Source organism: Narcine bancroftii, chromosome 12 (genome assembly GCF_036971445.1).
Source record: "Narcine bancroftii isolate sNarBan1 chromosome 12, sNarBan1.hap1, whole genome shotgun sequence".
In the NCBI taxonomy this organism is placed as follows: domain Eukaryota; kingdom Metazoa; phylum Chordata; class Chondrichthyes; order Torpediniformes; family Narcinidae; genus Narcine; species Narcine bancroftii.
The window spans coordinates 75,315,725-75,330,614 of record NC_091480.1 but is presented as its reverse complement, the minus strand read 5'-3'; the positions used below and the strand labels follow the sequence as shown (position 1 = coordinate 75,330,614).

The 14,890-nt window shown below is 42.9% G+C and overlaps 1 protein-coding gene across 5 annotated transcripts in view; it reads right to left on the bottom strand.

Moving 5' to 3' along the window:
* Nucleotides 1-13,438, bottom strand: part of LOC138747566 (F-box/LRR-repeat protein 20) — a 137,051-nt gene extending 123,613 nt beyond the window's left edge. For 3 of the 5 annotated variants that reach the window (XM_069906892.1, XM_069906893.1, XM_069906900.1), the window contains exon 1: nt 12,776-12,854. In XM_069906892.1, coding sequence (XP_069762993.1) covers nt 12,776-12,838 — 63 coding nt within the window. In that variant the 5' untranslated portion in view covers nt 12,839-12,854. The other 2 variants (XM_069906895.1, XM_069906894.1) reach the window with 2 other exon arrangements.
* Nucleotides 13,439-14,890: the final 1,452 nt, after the last annotated feature.

Genomic DNA, 14,890 nt, shown 5'->3' with positions numbered 1-14,890 from the left:
TAAACTAGGACAAATATCTTCATTTATTGGCATATAATGAAACAGAAAATGTGATACTACACGAAATTTCCTTTAGCCTACTGCAAGGCATAGATTAGCTATCAGCAGAAAATGACCAGCACCCATTACAGCCTGAGAAAGAGGCAAAAGACAGTCCCACCCAAAGTCACTAAGTGTTGATGGATTCACCTCCAGCACTCCTGCAGACACACAGCCTTCAATCTAAACCATCAGCAACTCGAGCTCCAGATCCAAACCTCTGACATGATCAGGAAGTCTCCGTCACCCACTCGCAATACTGTTCTGATACCTGCTATCCTTTCAGCCATTCTCCAGCAGCCGAGTGCAACTCCTTTGCCAGCAGCCGCAACCTTCTTGGGTTCCTCACCTCAGCCCGCTGCCTGCGTGTTCTTTAGCCTCAGACCTCCTCACTGGTCCGTCACTGTCCCGTGGGTCAGCACCTCTGCTTTTCCTTCTTAAACAGGGGCTGTTCTCTTAGTTTTCTGGTGCCCTGCGCCAGTCCTCTGCTTCCACAGCATCTGCCCCTCGTGGCCACTGAAAATCAGAGGTGCTGCCATCCAGGGTTCAGACCCCACGGTCACAGGATTTTAAAATAAACCACCATTGGCACATTTAACAGGTATTTTTAAGCCTGTACAGAGCCGACGGCAGTCGGACTGGGCGGAAGGACACCGCAGGGGAGCACTGTATCTTCGCTCCCCACTCTCCACAGGTCTGCAGTAATACGCTGCTGAAACTCTCAACTTTGTCATTCAGAAGCAAGTTCCAAATGACAGGTAAATACTATAGCATTAAAATCTGATTGCAAGAGCCAAGCGGGCTATGCACATCAGACAGTTTGAATAGATGTTATTTTAACCCTTCTGGGTCCTTGTACAAATGCACTGACACAAACCAGTTTAAGTGCTTTTACTGTGGAAAATTCGGTAGGTTTCAATACTATGACAAGCACATTCAACACTCTTCCAAACAAGTCCATTCTGCACTGCCAAATAACATGCACTTCCCCCTTCAGCCAACATTGCTTCAGTCAACACCCATTTCTCCATGGGACTTCTAATCTTAGCACATTTTAGGCCTTGACTGCTATTCCCTCCATCAACTGCTTTAAAGGTGCTTTCTGAAATGGACCAAGAACAATGTCACAAGAAAAATAGAGCCTGAGCCCTGCAGCACTGTCCAAGTTCATCGCCCACCCCAACACCAATCATCAAATGTGTATTTACTAGCAAAATCTTGAATATGGTAAAGAATAAATGAATGCTACACATTTAAATGAAGCATTAACATTTCACATAGGGCCAAAGGTGAATCAACAGCCAACTTTGTATTTTGAAAAGGCTAATTTCATAGTAACAAATTGCCAGGCAGCAGAGATTTTGACCATGCCAGTGCAAAGCAGGTGGTCTCAATTCTCCTGCCAGTCTTCCATCACTCCTTAGTTTATTTCCAAACACACCAAATCAAAAGATGTAAAATGAGCCATTTGCTTGTTATTATTTGGACTATGACACAAAATCAAACTCAATACAGTGTCTATTCTCTGAACAATTGCCCACAACTCACTAGTGAGTTTGACTTTTGCTAAGAACTTCACAAAATGGTAGACTACACAATGCATAACGCAACTTTGTACAAAGCATTATATTTGTTTTTAATTGATGAGCCAGCTGAATTACTTGTGGTAGGTCAGTCTGAGAATATGGAAACTTTTAGCATGGCATCAATTTCTGATGTTCAGGAGATATCATAACAAATGCTGGTCTGTACACCCCATGGCCAGAAAAAGTGTCTACATTTCCACTCCTGGTCACCAATAGATACCCTATCAATTTGTGTAGGAACCATGCTTTCAGATCTTAAATGCAACGTTCTACAACTACACATCATCTTGGTTGATGAAGGTCTGAGAGCTCGCTGGCTCGAATTATGATCTCATGTAGTCTCACTGCCACAGCCATTTCTCCGTCCCGTCAATTTGTCCTCGCCTCCGTCTTGTTCCACGTGATTTCCAGCTCCACTTCCAGGCCTTTCTGCATGGCCCTATTCAGGGTCTTTAATGTGTACATTGCTACAATGCTTTCAATGGTTCTCCCTACAGATGAAGGGCTCAAGCCCGAAATGTCAGTTATGTATTTTTACCTTTGCTACATAAATGACACTGTTTGACTTTCGCATCCCACTCACATACCGCCTTAAGCAATCCCTTACTAATCACAGAGTACCTATGACATAGGGATTGCTTGAATTGCAACCTGAGTTTAGGGAGGGCAGTTCGAAAACCGCTGTATCACTGTCCGGTATGGAGGTGCCAACGATCAGGACAGGAAAAACTCCAGAGGGTTCAAATTTATTGTTGGGGTACATACATGACATCACATACAGCCCTGAGATTCCTTTTCCTCTGGGTGAGGAAGAATTACCACTTATAGGTAGTGCAAAGAAAACGCTACACAACATACACATGTAAACAAATAAAGAACTGTAAACAAACTGTGTGCAATACAGAGAGAATTTTTTTTTTTAAAAATCAATAAAGTGCACAAGTAAGAGTCCTTAAATGAGTCTCTGATGGAGTTTATCATTGAGGAGTCTGATGGTGGAGGGGTAGCAGCTGTTCCTGAACCTGATGGTGCGAGTTTTGTGGCACCTCTACCTCTCTCCTGATGACAGCAGCAAGAACATGTGCTGAGTGGTGTGGATCCTTGATGATTGCTGCTGCTCTCCAACAGCAGTGTAGATATTCTTGATGGTGGGGAGGGTTTTGCCTGTAATGTCCTGGGCTGTGTGCAATACCTTTTAGAGGGCTTTACCCTCAAGGACATTGGTGTCCCGTACCATAATGTGATGCACACTTTCCACCACACATCTGTAGAAATTTGCCATGGTTTCTGGCATCATACCAAACCTCTGCAAACTGCTGAGGAAGTAGAGGCATTGACGTGCTTTCTTCACGATGCCATTAGTGTGCTGGGTCCAGGAAAGATCATCCGAGATAGTGACTTCCAATGTGCTCACCCTCTCCATTTATGATCCCCCAATGATCACTGGATTGAATATCTCATTTTTTTCCCCTTCCAGAAGTTGTTCATTCAGCCTGCAACATCACAGGCACCAGTCTTTATCGACGACATTTGCTATAGGTGGTGTCTAAAGAAAGCAGCCTCAATCCTGAAGGATCACCACCCAGGTCATGCCCTCTTCATTCTGCTACCATCAGGGAAAAGGTACAGAAGCTTGAAGACAAGCACTCAGCTGCAGAAGGACAGCTTCTTCCCTTCTGCATCAGATTCCTTACTTTGTCCCTTTCTTTTTCTTGCACTATTTAATTTTGAAATGTGGTTTCTCAAAATATTTGCACTGTTACGCTGCCACAAAACAACGAATTTAGTGACATGTTCATGACAATAAATTCTGATTCGGAAGTAATGCAAGAGTTTCTTGCTCCAGATCATAGGAATTTTTGGCTCAATGAGAAACAAAGCATTATATTTCGGCGTACAACTCGGCCCCCTTTTTCAGCTTCATTTTAATGATTTTATGATATATCCAGCATACAAGTCGACCCCCATTTTCTGGCTGCCTGAGATAGGCCAGTGACCGGCATATTCGTCGACTCCCATAGATCGCTCGGATTGATCTGCTGGGCATTGGCTGGAGGTGATTGCTATCATGGAGGGTACATTGACACAATGCAGCTCACAACAAAAATATGAAGCGAGCTTTATTAAAGGTGATAGAAATGGCCAAGAAAACCAACAACCTTGCTGCCGCAAGAAAATTTAACGTGCAAAAGTTGGTAAGAGATTGGAGGAATGGACTACATGCATGTTGAGTGCAGAAAAGTCATTTACAAAAAGTGGAGCATCACTTCATATGCTGTGTAACTTCATACTCAAGGCATGGAACATGCCATAAAATGGTTTAAAAAGACCAGTATCTCTTGCGCAATTGATGACACAGAAGATCACTTATTGTGGGACACTGATGACAAAGCTGAAACCGCCTCATCAGATATAGACCGGGGTCCATATGATGACTGCTTAAACAGTGAGAGTATGGATGTGCTTGCTTTGAGTGATTTTGAAGGGGTCTAAATGTAGTGTTGTTTTCAATGATAGCGATTTTGAAAGGTTGTTGTTTTCATAAAAATCTGACAATCTGTCGCAGTCAGTTTTTTTTTTGGTTTTTCAAGGGTCGACTTATACGCTGGATCAACGCGGATTGGATTTTGAGCTGAATTTAAGGTCTCAAAAGTATATCCGGCGTACAAGTTGACCATTTTTTGATAATTTTTTTTGGTTTCACAACTTAACTTGTACGGTAATTCGTGATTATTTAATACCTGGATATAAATGTAAGAGGTACGATTAAAAAGTTTGTTGACCACAAGAAAGTTGGCAGTATTGGGTCGAGTGAAGAATCTTGGTTGAGACTGCACCAGGATAACAGATTAGATGGAAAGTTGGGTCGAGCATTGGCAGATGGAGTTTAAACCTGGCAAGTACAAGATTATACTTTTTGGGAAGTCAAACAGATATGCATTGCAACTGGTAGGGCATTGAAAAATGTTGATGGATAGATGGACTTTGGGTCCATAGTTCCCTGAAAGTGACAATATTGGCAAATAGGGTGAAGGCGGCATATGAATATAAATGTTGGGTATCGTGTTACAACCTTACAAAATACTGTCTAGTTCCAAATTAGAGTACTGCGTGTAGTTCTGATTGCCACACAATAAAATAAGCAGGATGTGGTGCACAGAACAGATCCAACAAGATGTTGCCTGGATTGAAGGACTACAGTTCTAGGAAGAAATTGGGTAGTTTGCTTCTCCAGTGCAGAGGAGGCTGACAAAAATATACAAAATGAGATACAGTGGTCTGAAAAAAATTAACCATGGCAGAGGTATCAAAAACAAGAGAGCACAAGTTTATGGTGAGAAAAAGGAGCCCAAAATGGAATTTGACAAAAATTAAAACACAGGGCCAACAGTTAAACTCAGCCACTATGCTGAAGAGACATTTAGACTGGCACTTAAATAGGCAAGGCATAAAGGATACGGACTAATATGTGCAAATAGGATTAGTGTAGATGGGCAAAAAGGTCAGCATTGATGCAGTGGTCAAAGGGTCCATTTCTGTGCTGTTTAACAATGAATTTACAGCTTTATTGTTGACTATTAACATGTAGGGGTTCACACCAGTTGGATTCCTCATGAATCACCTACCTTGCTGTTAATCAAAGACATTAACAATACAAATTATCTGCAAACAAAAATCTACTTTACTCCTTTAAAACAAACAGTTGCAGAACAAAGTCCACCAGTAACAGTACAGCATATAACCAAAAGAGATATGGTCATGGTTTACTGCCTCTCAATCTGGATGTTAAAAGAAATCAACAGGTGGTTGGAATTAGCAGAAAGAAAAGTGAATAAACTTGACATAACAAGGCAACCCTCTTCAGCTAGAATATTGTTTGTAGTTTTTGGTCACCATACTATAAGAAGAATCCATTTGGACTGGAAAGGGTGCAGAAAAGATTCACTAGGATGCTGTTGGGAAGAGAATGCTAGAGTTAAAACGATATGGTAGACTTCCCCCACCCCTCCCCCCACCCACCCTTGGAGCAGACGCAGCTGAAGGGGAACCTGACAAAGCACACAAAATTACGAGGGAAATAAACAAGGTGGATTAAAAAAAACCTTTTCTCATGTTGACGTATTCAAGAACAGAGGGCATAGGTTTGACGCAAGCAGCAGGAGGTTTGCAGGGAATCCAAGGAAGAATGTTTTCACCCAAAGAGATCTGGAGCACACTACCTGAGAAATGGTGAAGGCAGGTATTCTTACGTTTTAGAAGCATTTGGATGACCACTTAAATTGCCACAAAATAGTACAGGCTGAACCTCTATTATCTAGTGCTCTGTGGTCTGGCATGTTTTGAATCTGCCACCGTTAATACAAATTCCTTAGAGACCACAGGACTCGAACCCCAGTCGCAATCGCTGCCGCTGTAAAGGTTGAATCTGTAATGATCGGGACTGGGGTTCAAGTCCCGCACTGTCTGTAGGGAGTTTGTTCTGGCATCCCAGTCACTGGCGTTTTAAAGGCATGTGCCACCCCACAGTATTATTTCCTGTTTTAAGATTTGTTCTACCTTTGATATGTTTACATAGGGGGGGGTTCCCTTAGAGGACAATTTCTGCTTTCCAGCATTTTCTGTAGTCCGGCAATGGCCAGGTCCCGATATCACCGGATTACAGAGGATCAACCTGTAGAATATGTACTATGAGTCAGTGTACGAGATTAATATAGATAGCTACTTAATAGGCAACGTAACCATTGTCTCAGTTTTACATGACTGACTAAAAACAATTATAATGCAAGAGGAAGCACCAATGGAGGACATGAGGAAACACTGTTAACACCTACCCACCAAGTGCTCCCCACCTCACCGTGTGTCTGATAACCGATTATAAGCAAACAACATTTGGCTTGGTCATCCAAAAGTTGCATGGAGTTTCCAAATCCATCCGAGAGTCCAATGCCAATCAATATAATTTTCCAATGAAACCCCAGCAGGTGATGTACCGCCACAGTAGAAACTGAAACATCTGTACTTGAGGCTGACCTTTATCTCTAAGAAGCAGTTATAACTCTGTAGTTTCACAATATTTAACATCTTCATGATTTCCCCATCCCCTCGTCCTGATCTTCATTTGTTTCACTTGGTTTCGGATCAAGAATTTTGCCCTAATCCCTTCTCAAGGCAATGAGCACATAATCTAGTCTGCTCAGCATTGAAGGTTGAAAGTGCTACACCATTAAATCTGACATTTTTCTGGGTGAAGGATTAAACTAGGTTGGTAGTCAGTTCAGAGGTGGTTTAAAGCACATTTCAAGAGTCCGTCATCTCCAAGCCCAAATATATGACACCATCATAACTGGTGTACTGCTTATTTGCCTCATGACTACAAGAAACGGGTTGGTGTGCTTGCACTTTCTATCCATGGATTCTTTGAGATTGATCCATTTCCCAGACACTACAGAAAGGAAAAACACCACCCCTGCATTTACCATTTTCAGAGAATTTTTAAAAAAAATATTAAGACATTCAGCATGGTAACAAACCCAATTACCCTACACCCCTGGTACATAATGAACAGTTATGATGCAACACAACGGATATTTTACAAAGAGCATAGTTTAATGATCACATTACATTGTTTGAAGTATATTGGTCAAAAGAATACCCCAGTTCATCGCTGAAAGAACATTGTAGTATCCTTGACCATCACTGGAAGGAGATGTTAATCTGAAAGATATCAAATTACTATGCAGATGTCATGTACTTCTGGAGCGGAAGTTAATCACAAAACAATTTAAAGTTCTACAAGAAAGCACCATCCACTTTAAATTGCTCCTTGAGTAGGCTGACAGCAGAATCTTATTTTTGGGGGGGGGTTGAGAGTTAACTGTAAAATGGGGAAAATAAAATTAGATTAATGTCAATGGGAACTGTTGGTTGTAATTCTCAGTTGGTTGAAAGACCTGTTCCCATTTATAAATATGGATTCCAGGAGATGGTTAAAAACACCTGCTACAAAAGACAAGGAATGCTCTCGCTCCAAGGAAACAGCACCACTGTCAGTGGGTTTAGCCAAATGCTCCACTCATTATATGATCCGCAAGCAACTTTACACTCAGTTATATTTTTGCCATGATTCATGTGAGGTCCTTGTACCCCACCAAGCAAAAGAGAAAGTGAAAAATGGTCATCCTTAGAGGATTATTATTTGTAAAGCCCATTGCACAAGATCACTTCCCTGCCCGTTCTCCTGGGACTGGCATTTTATATGGTGTACATGGTCTAATCTATGGCCAGCAGGGAGATGCAAACAGGCATGAATTTTTAAAAGGTCAATTAGCCTGTGTTCATAAACATGCATTGTAATGCCACTGATAAATAGGGACCCAACCCATCTTTGTGAGCTATCCATACAATTAGCTCTACGCATTTTTCAAGCCATTTATAAATTCCTCAACACACTGCTTTCCTAAATAGTTGAATAGATTTGGTCCTTAACAGGAATGAGATGACAAGACACAAATTCCAAACCGGAGGCCCAAAATAAGCCAAGCAATCCCAAAACTTCCACAGCAAATTTACTGAGGATGAAAAATAGCTAATGAAACTTCTTTGAAAAACTCAAATTTTCTTTTCTATAAACTGACCATTTCTGATAAGGTCAGTATTTATTGCCTATCAAAAACAACCCTCATAAAGGTAGTGACAACTGCATTATTGAATCACTTAGGTCCTTCTGTTGAAGATATTGAGTAGGGCTTTACAGGATGAAAACTCAACAACAATGAAATTCTACTGCCAGCTTCCCAAATTAAGATAGTGTGCAATTCGGAAAGGAACCAGTTGACAGTGTTCCCACATGTGCCTGGTGATTGTGCACTTCTTACAGGTTTAGGGAAGGATGTTGAGTTAGCCTCACCAAGTGATTCTAGATTGTATACAATTCACCCATTGTGCATTGGTGATGTGTGAATTAATGTTTAAAGTGATGGATAGGTGGCAGATGCTAGGCTTAGGAGGCACTGAGAGAGAGATCCAGGCAAGGAACTGAAGTATCTTTTGTTGATGGTTGTTGCGAATCAATAGTACAAATAAACAAACTATTTTGCCCTGGACGACAGGGTTAATGGTCAGACATTAAGCAGCGTGGAGGAACCGATGGGCTTTGGGGACCAAATCCATACATCTCTCAAGGTTGCCACACAGGTTGATAGGATAGGTAAAAAAGCCTATGAGATGCTGGGGGATTGTGTTCAAGAAGTCAGGTTGCAACTCTACAAATCTCTGGTGAGACCACACTTAGTCTTGTGTTATAGGAAGGATGTGGAAACTATGGAAAGGATGCAGAGGAGATTTACCAGGATGATGCCTGGATTGGAAAATAAGTCTTAACAGAGCTGGAACTTTTCTCTTTGGAGCAAAGGATGAGAGGAGACTTAATAGGTCTACAAGATTGAGAGGCATACATAAGGTGGACAGCCAGTGCCTTTTTCACAGGGAAAGAATAGCAAACACCAGGGAACATATCTTCAAAGAGAGGGAGGATGGTTTACTGGATATATCAGGGGTCCCTTTTTTTAAAAAAAAACACGGAGAGTTGTGGGTGCCTGGAACACCTTGCCAGGGATGATGGTGGAGACTGAAACATTGGGGACATTTAAGAGACTAAGTCAGGCACATGGATGAAAGAAAAAATACAGAGTTATGAGGCAGGAAAGGGTTTTTTTTTTAAAAAAAGGTAGGAATATACAAGTTGGCACATCATTGGGGGAAGAAGGGCCTGTAGTATACAGTTGTATTCTATGATATGTTCAGTCACTTGACAGTTGCTGACAATACACTCATCCAGGCAAGCAGTGAATACTCCACAACAAATTGAGTCACAGATGGAAAAAATACATTGGAAATATGAGGGGAAATCGACAGCAAAGAATATCTTGATGGTGACTTGTTCTTGCGGCCACCATGTTTCCGGTCCAGTCAACTTTCTGTACCTCACCTTTCCATCCCAACTGCTCCCAAGATCAGACAGGAGACCGCCGGTGGCTGCGGCTCTTCAAGTAAACTCGGGGAAAGTTATAAATATTCATTTAATCTGTGGAAATATGAAGTCCTTTATAATAATGGAACTGAACCATGTCACTCCCAAGAAGCATTCAAAATCTGCCTGGGCAAGTTCTCTGAAGGAGGCTTCCTGGTACAGTATATACCAGGAATTTGGCAGAAGTTATAATGTTACAAATTACCAATAAATCTGACAATCTTATTATCAGTGTTTAATTAAATTTTTTTTGTGGTTGTGAATCATGTTCCAATCTTGCATTTTTACACAAAAAAAAGGAATTAAGAGATATGGAGAAAAGGCAGGTAAGTGGAGTTGAGTCAATGATCATATCATCCATGATCTTATTGAATGGTGGAGCAGGCTCAACTCCTGCTCCTATTTCTTATGCTCGTGTTCCCCGGCATTTGCACCCAAAAACCACACATGGCACAAAATGCATCATTTAATCTACAGCAATTCAGAAAGACAGCCACTTAAAGTAAAATTAATGAAAATAGCTTAACATTCTGCCATTACCAGAAAGATTTTTGGGTCTGTCACTTGAAAGAAATTACTCAGACCATCACTACAACTTCTGTATGCCCTGTTTTGAGAACAAAGGTCATTCAGTCCAACAAGTCGATTCAGACACATTAACTTGCCCTTTGCGTCAATCCTTTCTCTCTTTAGAAACCCATCTAAATTTCTTATCTGTTTAAGACAAATTGCAATACCATGCAGAAACCCACAAAATCTTACTGTGCAATCAGCACTACTACATTACAGGATCAGAAAGTAGCTTCACTTTCTGAAGTATAAAAATGATCAGATTCCCTCAATTATTACTGTTTTGAAAACCTTATTTAAAAAATTTAATTTCCCTTGGCTTCAAACTGCACGGTTTGCCAAGCCTTTTAACAGTCTGATGTGAATTTGTTAAAAGTTATAAATAGGTTGTTAAACAGGAAAGTCTGCAGACTCTGTACAGTACAAAAGTGCTGGAGAAACTCAACAGGTCATGCAGCAATGATAGAAGGCAAAGGGTAATTTGCGTTTCAGGCCTGAGCCCTTCATCAAGGCATGGAAAAATGACAGCAGGTGTCTGAACAAAAGAGTACAGCAGGATGTCATAGGAGGGAGGGGACAGCAGCAATCAAGGAGAGAAGGGATGGCTGGGTGAAAGGAGAGAGAACTGGAAAGGAGAAGTGAAGGGAGGATAGCAGGTTAGCAGAAATTGGAAAAGTCAACGTTAATGCCTTCTGATTGGAGAGTGCCCAGACAGAAAATCAGATGTTAATCCTCCAACTTGCGGGTGGTCTTAGTGGGACAGTACATAAAGCCATAGACACGCATGTGAGCGCAGGAGTGTGACACAGAATGAAATGGTTGGCTACAGGGGTGCCTCGGTCACTGTTGCAGACGGAGCAAAGGTGCTTAGTGAAGCAATCTCCCAATCTCTCTGATGTAGAAAAGGCCACAAGGTAGCACCGGATGCAGTAAATCAATGAGAAAAAAAAGCAGGCAGACACCCAAATAAAAAAGTGGGGGTTGGGGGGAAGAAGAGGAGGGAAGGGGCAGGGAGAGGAGCAAAGGCCAACAGGAAGCGGTTATAGGGGATAGGATCACAAATAGGTTGGACAGGATGAGGACATTATGCCTCTGCACCTAAAAAGGAAACAGGGTTGCATTAATTAACTCGATTTAAATTTCCTCAGATGCCATTGTGGGATTTGAAGTCAATGTCCAGATCAGCAATCTAGGCCTCAGGACTCCCAATCTATCAACATAACCACTACTCTACTGTAACACAAAAGATGGCCAATTCTCACTTGCAAAACAAAGTCTCAACATTTTCTTGTATGCAAATGTTTGGGTCAAGTCTCGACCATCTTGCCTTTTCCCCTCCCAGTGTTTAGGATGATTTTTCCTAGTTGAACACGCTACTTAACTAACCACCAGCAAAGAGCCGCCCATCCAGAGATTGACAGATTAACACCCAACAAAGACCGGCCCATCCAGTGATTGACAGATTAACACCCAACAAAGACCGGCCCATACAGTGATTGACAGATTAACACCCGACAAAGACCCGCCCATCCAGTGATTGACAGATTAACACCCGACAAAGACCCGCCCATCCAGTGATTGACAGATTAACAACCAACAAAGACCGGCCCATCCAATGATTGACAGATTAACACCCAGCAAAGACCTGCCCATCCAGTGATTGACAGATTAACACCCAGCAAAGACCTGCCCATCCAGTGATTGACAGATTAACACCCAGCAAAGACCTGCCCATCCAGTGAGTGACAGATTAACACCCAGCAAAGACCTGCCCATCCAGTGAGTGACAGATTAACACCCAGCAAAGACCTGCCCATCCAGTGAGTGACAGGTTAACCACAAGCAATGTCACAGAGAAAAAAATATTAGAAGACCAGCAAGAGCGCAGGGAAATTTGTAAACTGGGAAAATAACAGAAGGTGATGTTACCTGCATTTAAAAAGGAAACCTTAAATCCCCTAAACTGCTGTGTACAGAACATTACAACACAGTACAGGCCCTTCGGCCCAAACATACCCCTTTCAAAATGACCACCCCATTGTAGGAGAAAAAGTAACAATCTACTACACTACTGCACATTAAAATTTTCCACTTCAGCCCACTGCAACAACAACAGTCTGTCCTCACAGTGCAAAGTCATCCTGCCATTCAATCCAAATAAGAGCAACAATTCTGCATCGGTAAACACCCCAAGGACCCAGTGCTCCAGCATTCTGAGGGAGCTTATCACCGATTATCAGGGAGAATTACTCGCGGGCTCAACAAGTCAAGGTTTCAACTCATCCAATCTGTCAAACGAGTCATTACATTTTTGCGAACCCAAATGTACAGAACTTTGAAAAGTCTGCTATGCACAGATCAATAAATGAGATTAAACAGTATTTTCCCCCAAAAAGGTTTCCATAATAGATCACGCTAATATTTTGCAGTTTCCTCTTTTACTTTATGTCTGGACAAATGTAAATGCACAATTCAAGTGTATTCCCTCCAAATACAAAGCATTAGCGTGTTCGTAGGGGGCTCGAGGCATTAAAAACATATAATCTATTACCTTAAACAAAGAAAGGAGCAACAAGGAAAACAGAGCAAGAGTAACTCTGGGGCTGGCAAACATTGATCAGCTGTTGCTCATCACACAAAGGAGGAGAGTGGTGCAGACAGGAGGAGTATGGGCTCGTGGTGGGGAGAGGCCTGTAGTACGAGTGGGTGAGAGGGTGGGGGCCCAGCTCCCATCTCAGGGGCTGTTGCCAGGGGAGGAGGGAGGGGGGGCCTAGCGGGGGGCACCGAAGCCTAACTCCCAGCCTCACTCACCTCGAACCTGCTCTTGGTGACTCCATTCATCCTGCCGCCGGCTCCGGCGCCCCTGCCTCGCTCCGTTCGCCGCGGCTTCAATGGGGCTTCCTCCCGTTTAAAATTTTACCCTCTCGCGGCTTCAACTTTTCCACAAAAAACATTAAAACAAAAACACACAGGACTCTCCACCCACCTGCCAGCATCCTCGCACCTGATTGGACCGCACGCTCCGCCCCGCGAACCGCAGCCTAATTTATCATTTCCGTTTCGACCAACGCCGCTGAGGATGCCGACATCGCCGCCCCGCTTTTCGCCCCTTGCGCTTCGGTGGCCGTCGGCCGCAAGAACCAGGGGTGAAATAAATGATCTCAAACTCCCGCTTCCGCCTCGGGCCACCAGCTGACCAGGCCGCCCAATCACCGGCCGCCTTACGGAGCCGCTCCAGCAAAGGGAGGCGAACGTCATTTTTGCGGGAAAAACAAAGCGTGGCGCGGGGATCCCTTTCACATTGCGGCACCGCCCACACGGTGATTGACGGGTGTGTCCCAGCGACTGGCCGTGACTGACACCACCCGTTTCCCCCCCCACCCCCGTCCCGAGTCAGGATTCGCCCGTTTGTTGTAACTGACGGGTTAAGCCACCACCCCCACCCACGACAAGACCTACCGATCCAGTAACTGACAGGTTAGCTAACCACCAGCAAAGACCCGCCCATTCAGTGACTGACAGATTAACCCCAAGCAAAGACTCGCCCATCCAGTGACTGACAGGTCAACCCTCAGCAAAGACCCGTCCATCCAGTGACTGACAGATTAACGCCCATTAAAGACCCGCCCATCCAGTGACTGACAGGTTGACCCCCCCAGGAAAGACCCGCCCACCTAGCAAAGGCGTTGGAGCCCAATGTGGAAGAGCCAACAGTTTTTATAAGAGTTTGCAAATTTAAAATCCTTAAAACTATTTAAAAAGTAATCAATGCTGGAATTAAAAATATATTTATGAAAATAAAGAACTAAAAACATTTTTAAATCAAAACATTTTGCATCTATTTTAAACAAAATCAAATAATTGACAAGTTTTGACTTCTTTAGGGATACTCTGTATCATGCTTTTTTTAGGATGCAAATTTAAAATAAAGAAATACATTTTCCATTGCAACTATTTTAAACATCGAATCAAATGAGTAACAATTGTTGGCCTCTTCGAGCAGGGGTGGCCAAACTTGGTTAAGGTAAGAGCCACATATGATAAACTTGTGGCGGCACGCCATGAGGCAGGCAAACCGGCCCCGCTTGTAACACGCGGTGGGGCAGCCGGCCAAAATGGCGCCTTTCGACCTCGGCACCGGGCTCAGAAGCCCACGCTTGGGGACCCATGTGATGCCCTGGTGATGTCAGCGCCCCCAGCGCAGTTCTCAGCCAGGTCCGGGCTGGGAGTATAAGTTTTCTGCTCACTGAGCTCAACCTGTCTGGTTATGTGTTATTCCAGTTAGCAGTGTAGCTGCCACTACAAACTTAAGATATTTGAGAGCCGCCGACATGAAAAAAAATTACACGTTTTACTCTTAAATGCACATTTTGTTGCAAACATTTTCTACAAATATTAAGAAATACATAAATGTAAGAATATTTATTCATGTATATAGCTTTTAAACTGCTAATTTATATTAGTTTCAATAATCAAAATGTCCAGGACATATTTTGGTGTAATAGTCAAATTTTGTGGACCGGTTTTTAGGGTAAAATTTAGGTTATCGACCATTACTCACATACAAATTTTGACCGTGGTAAACACCTGCGTCGTTTGAGGTGTCAGGGGCTCTGATGGCTGGCTGGCCAGGACCAGGTGGTAAATCTGCATTCCAGACATCAGG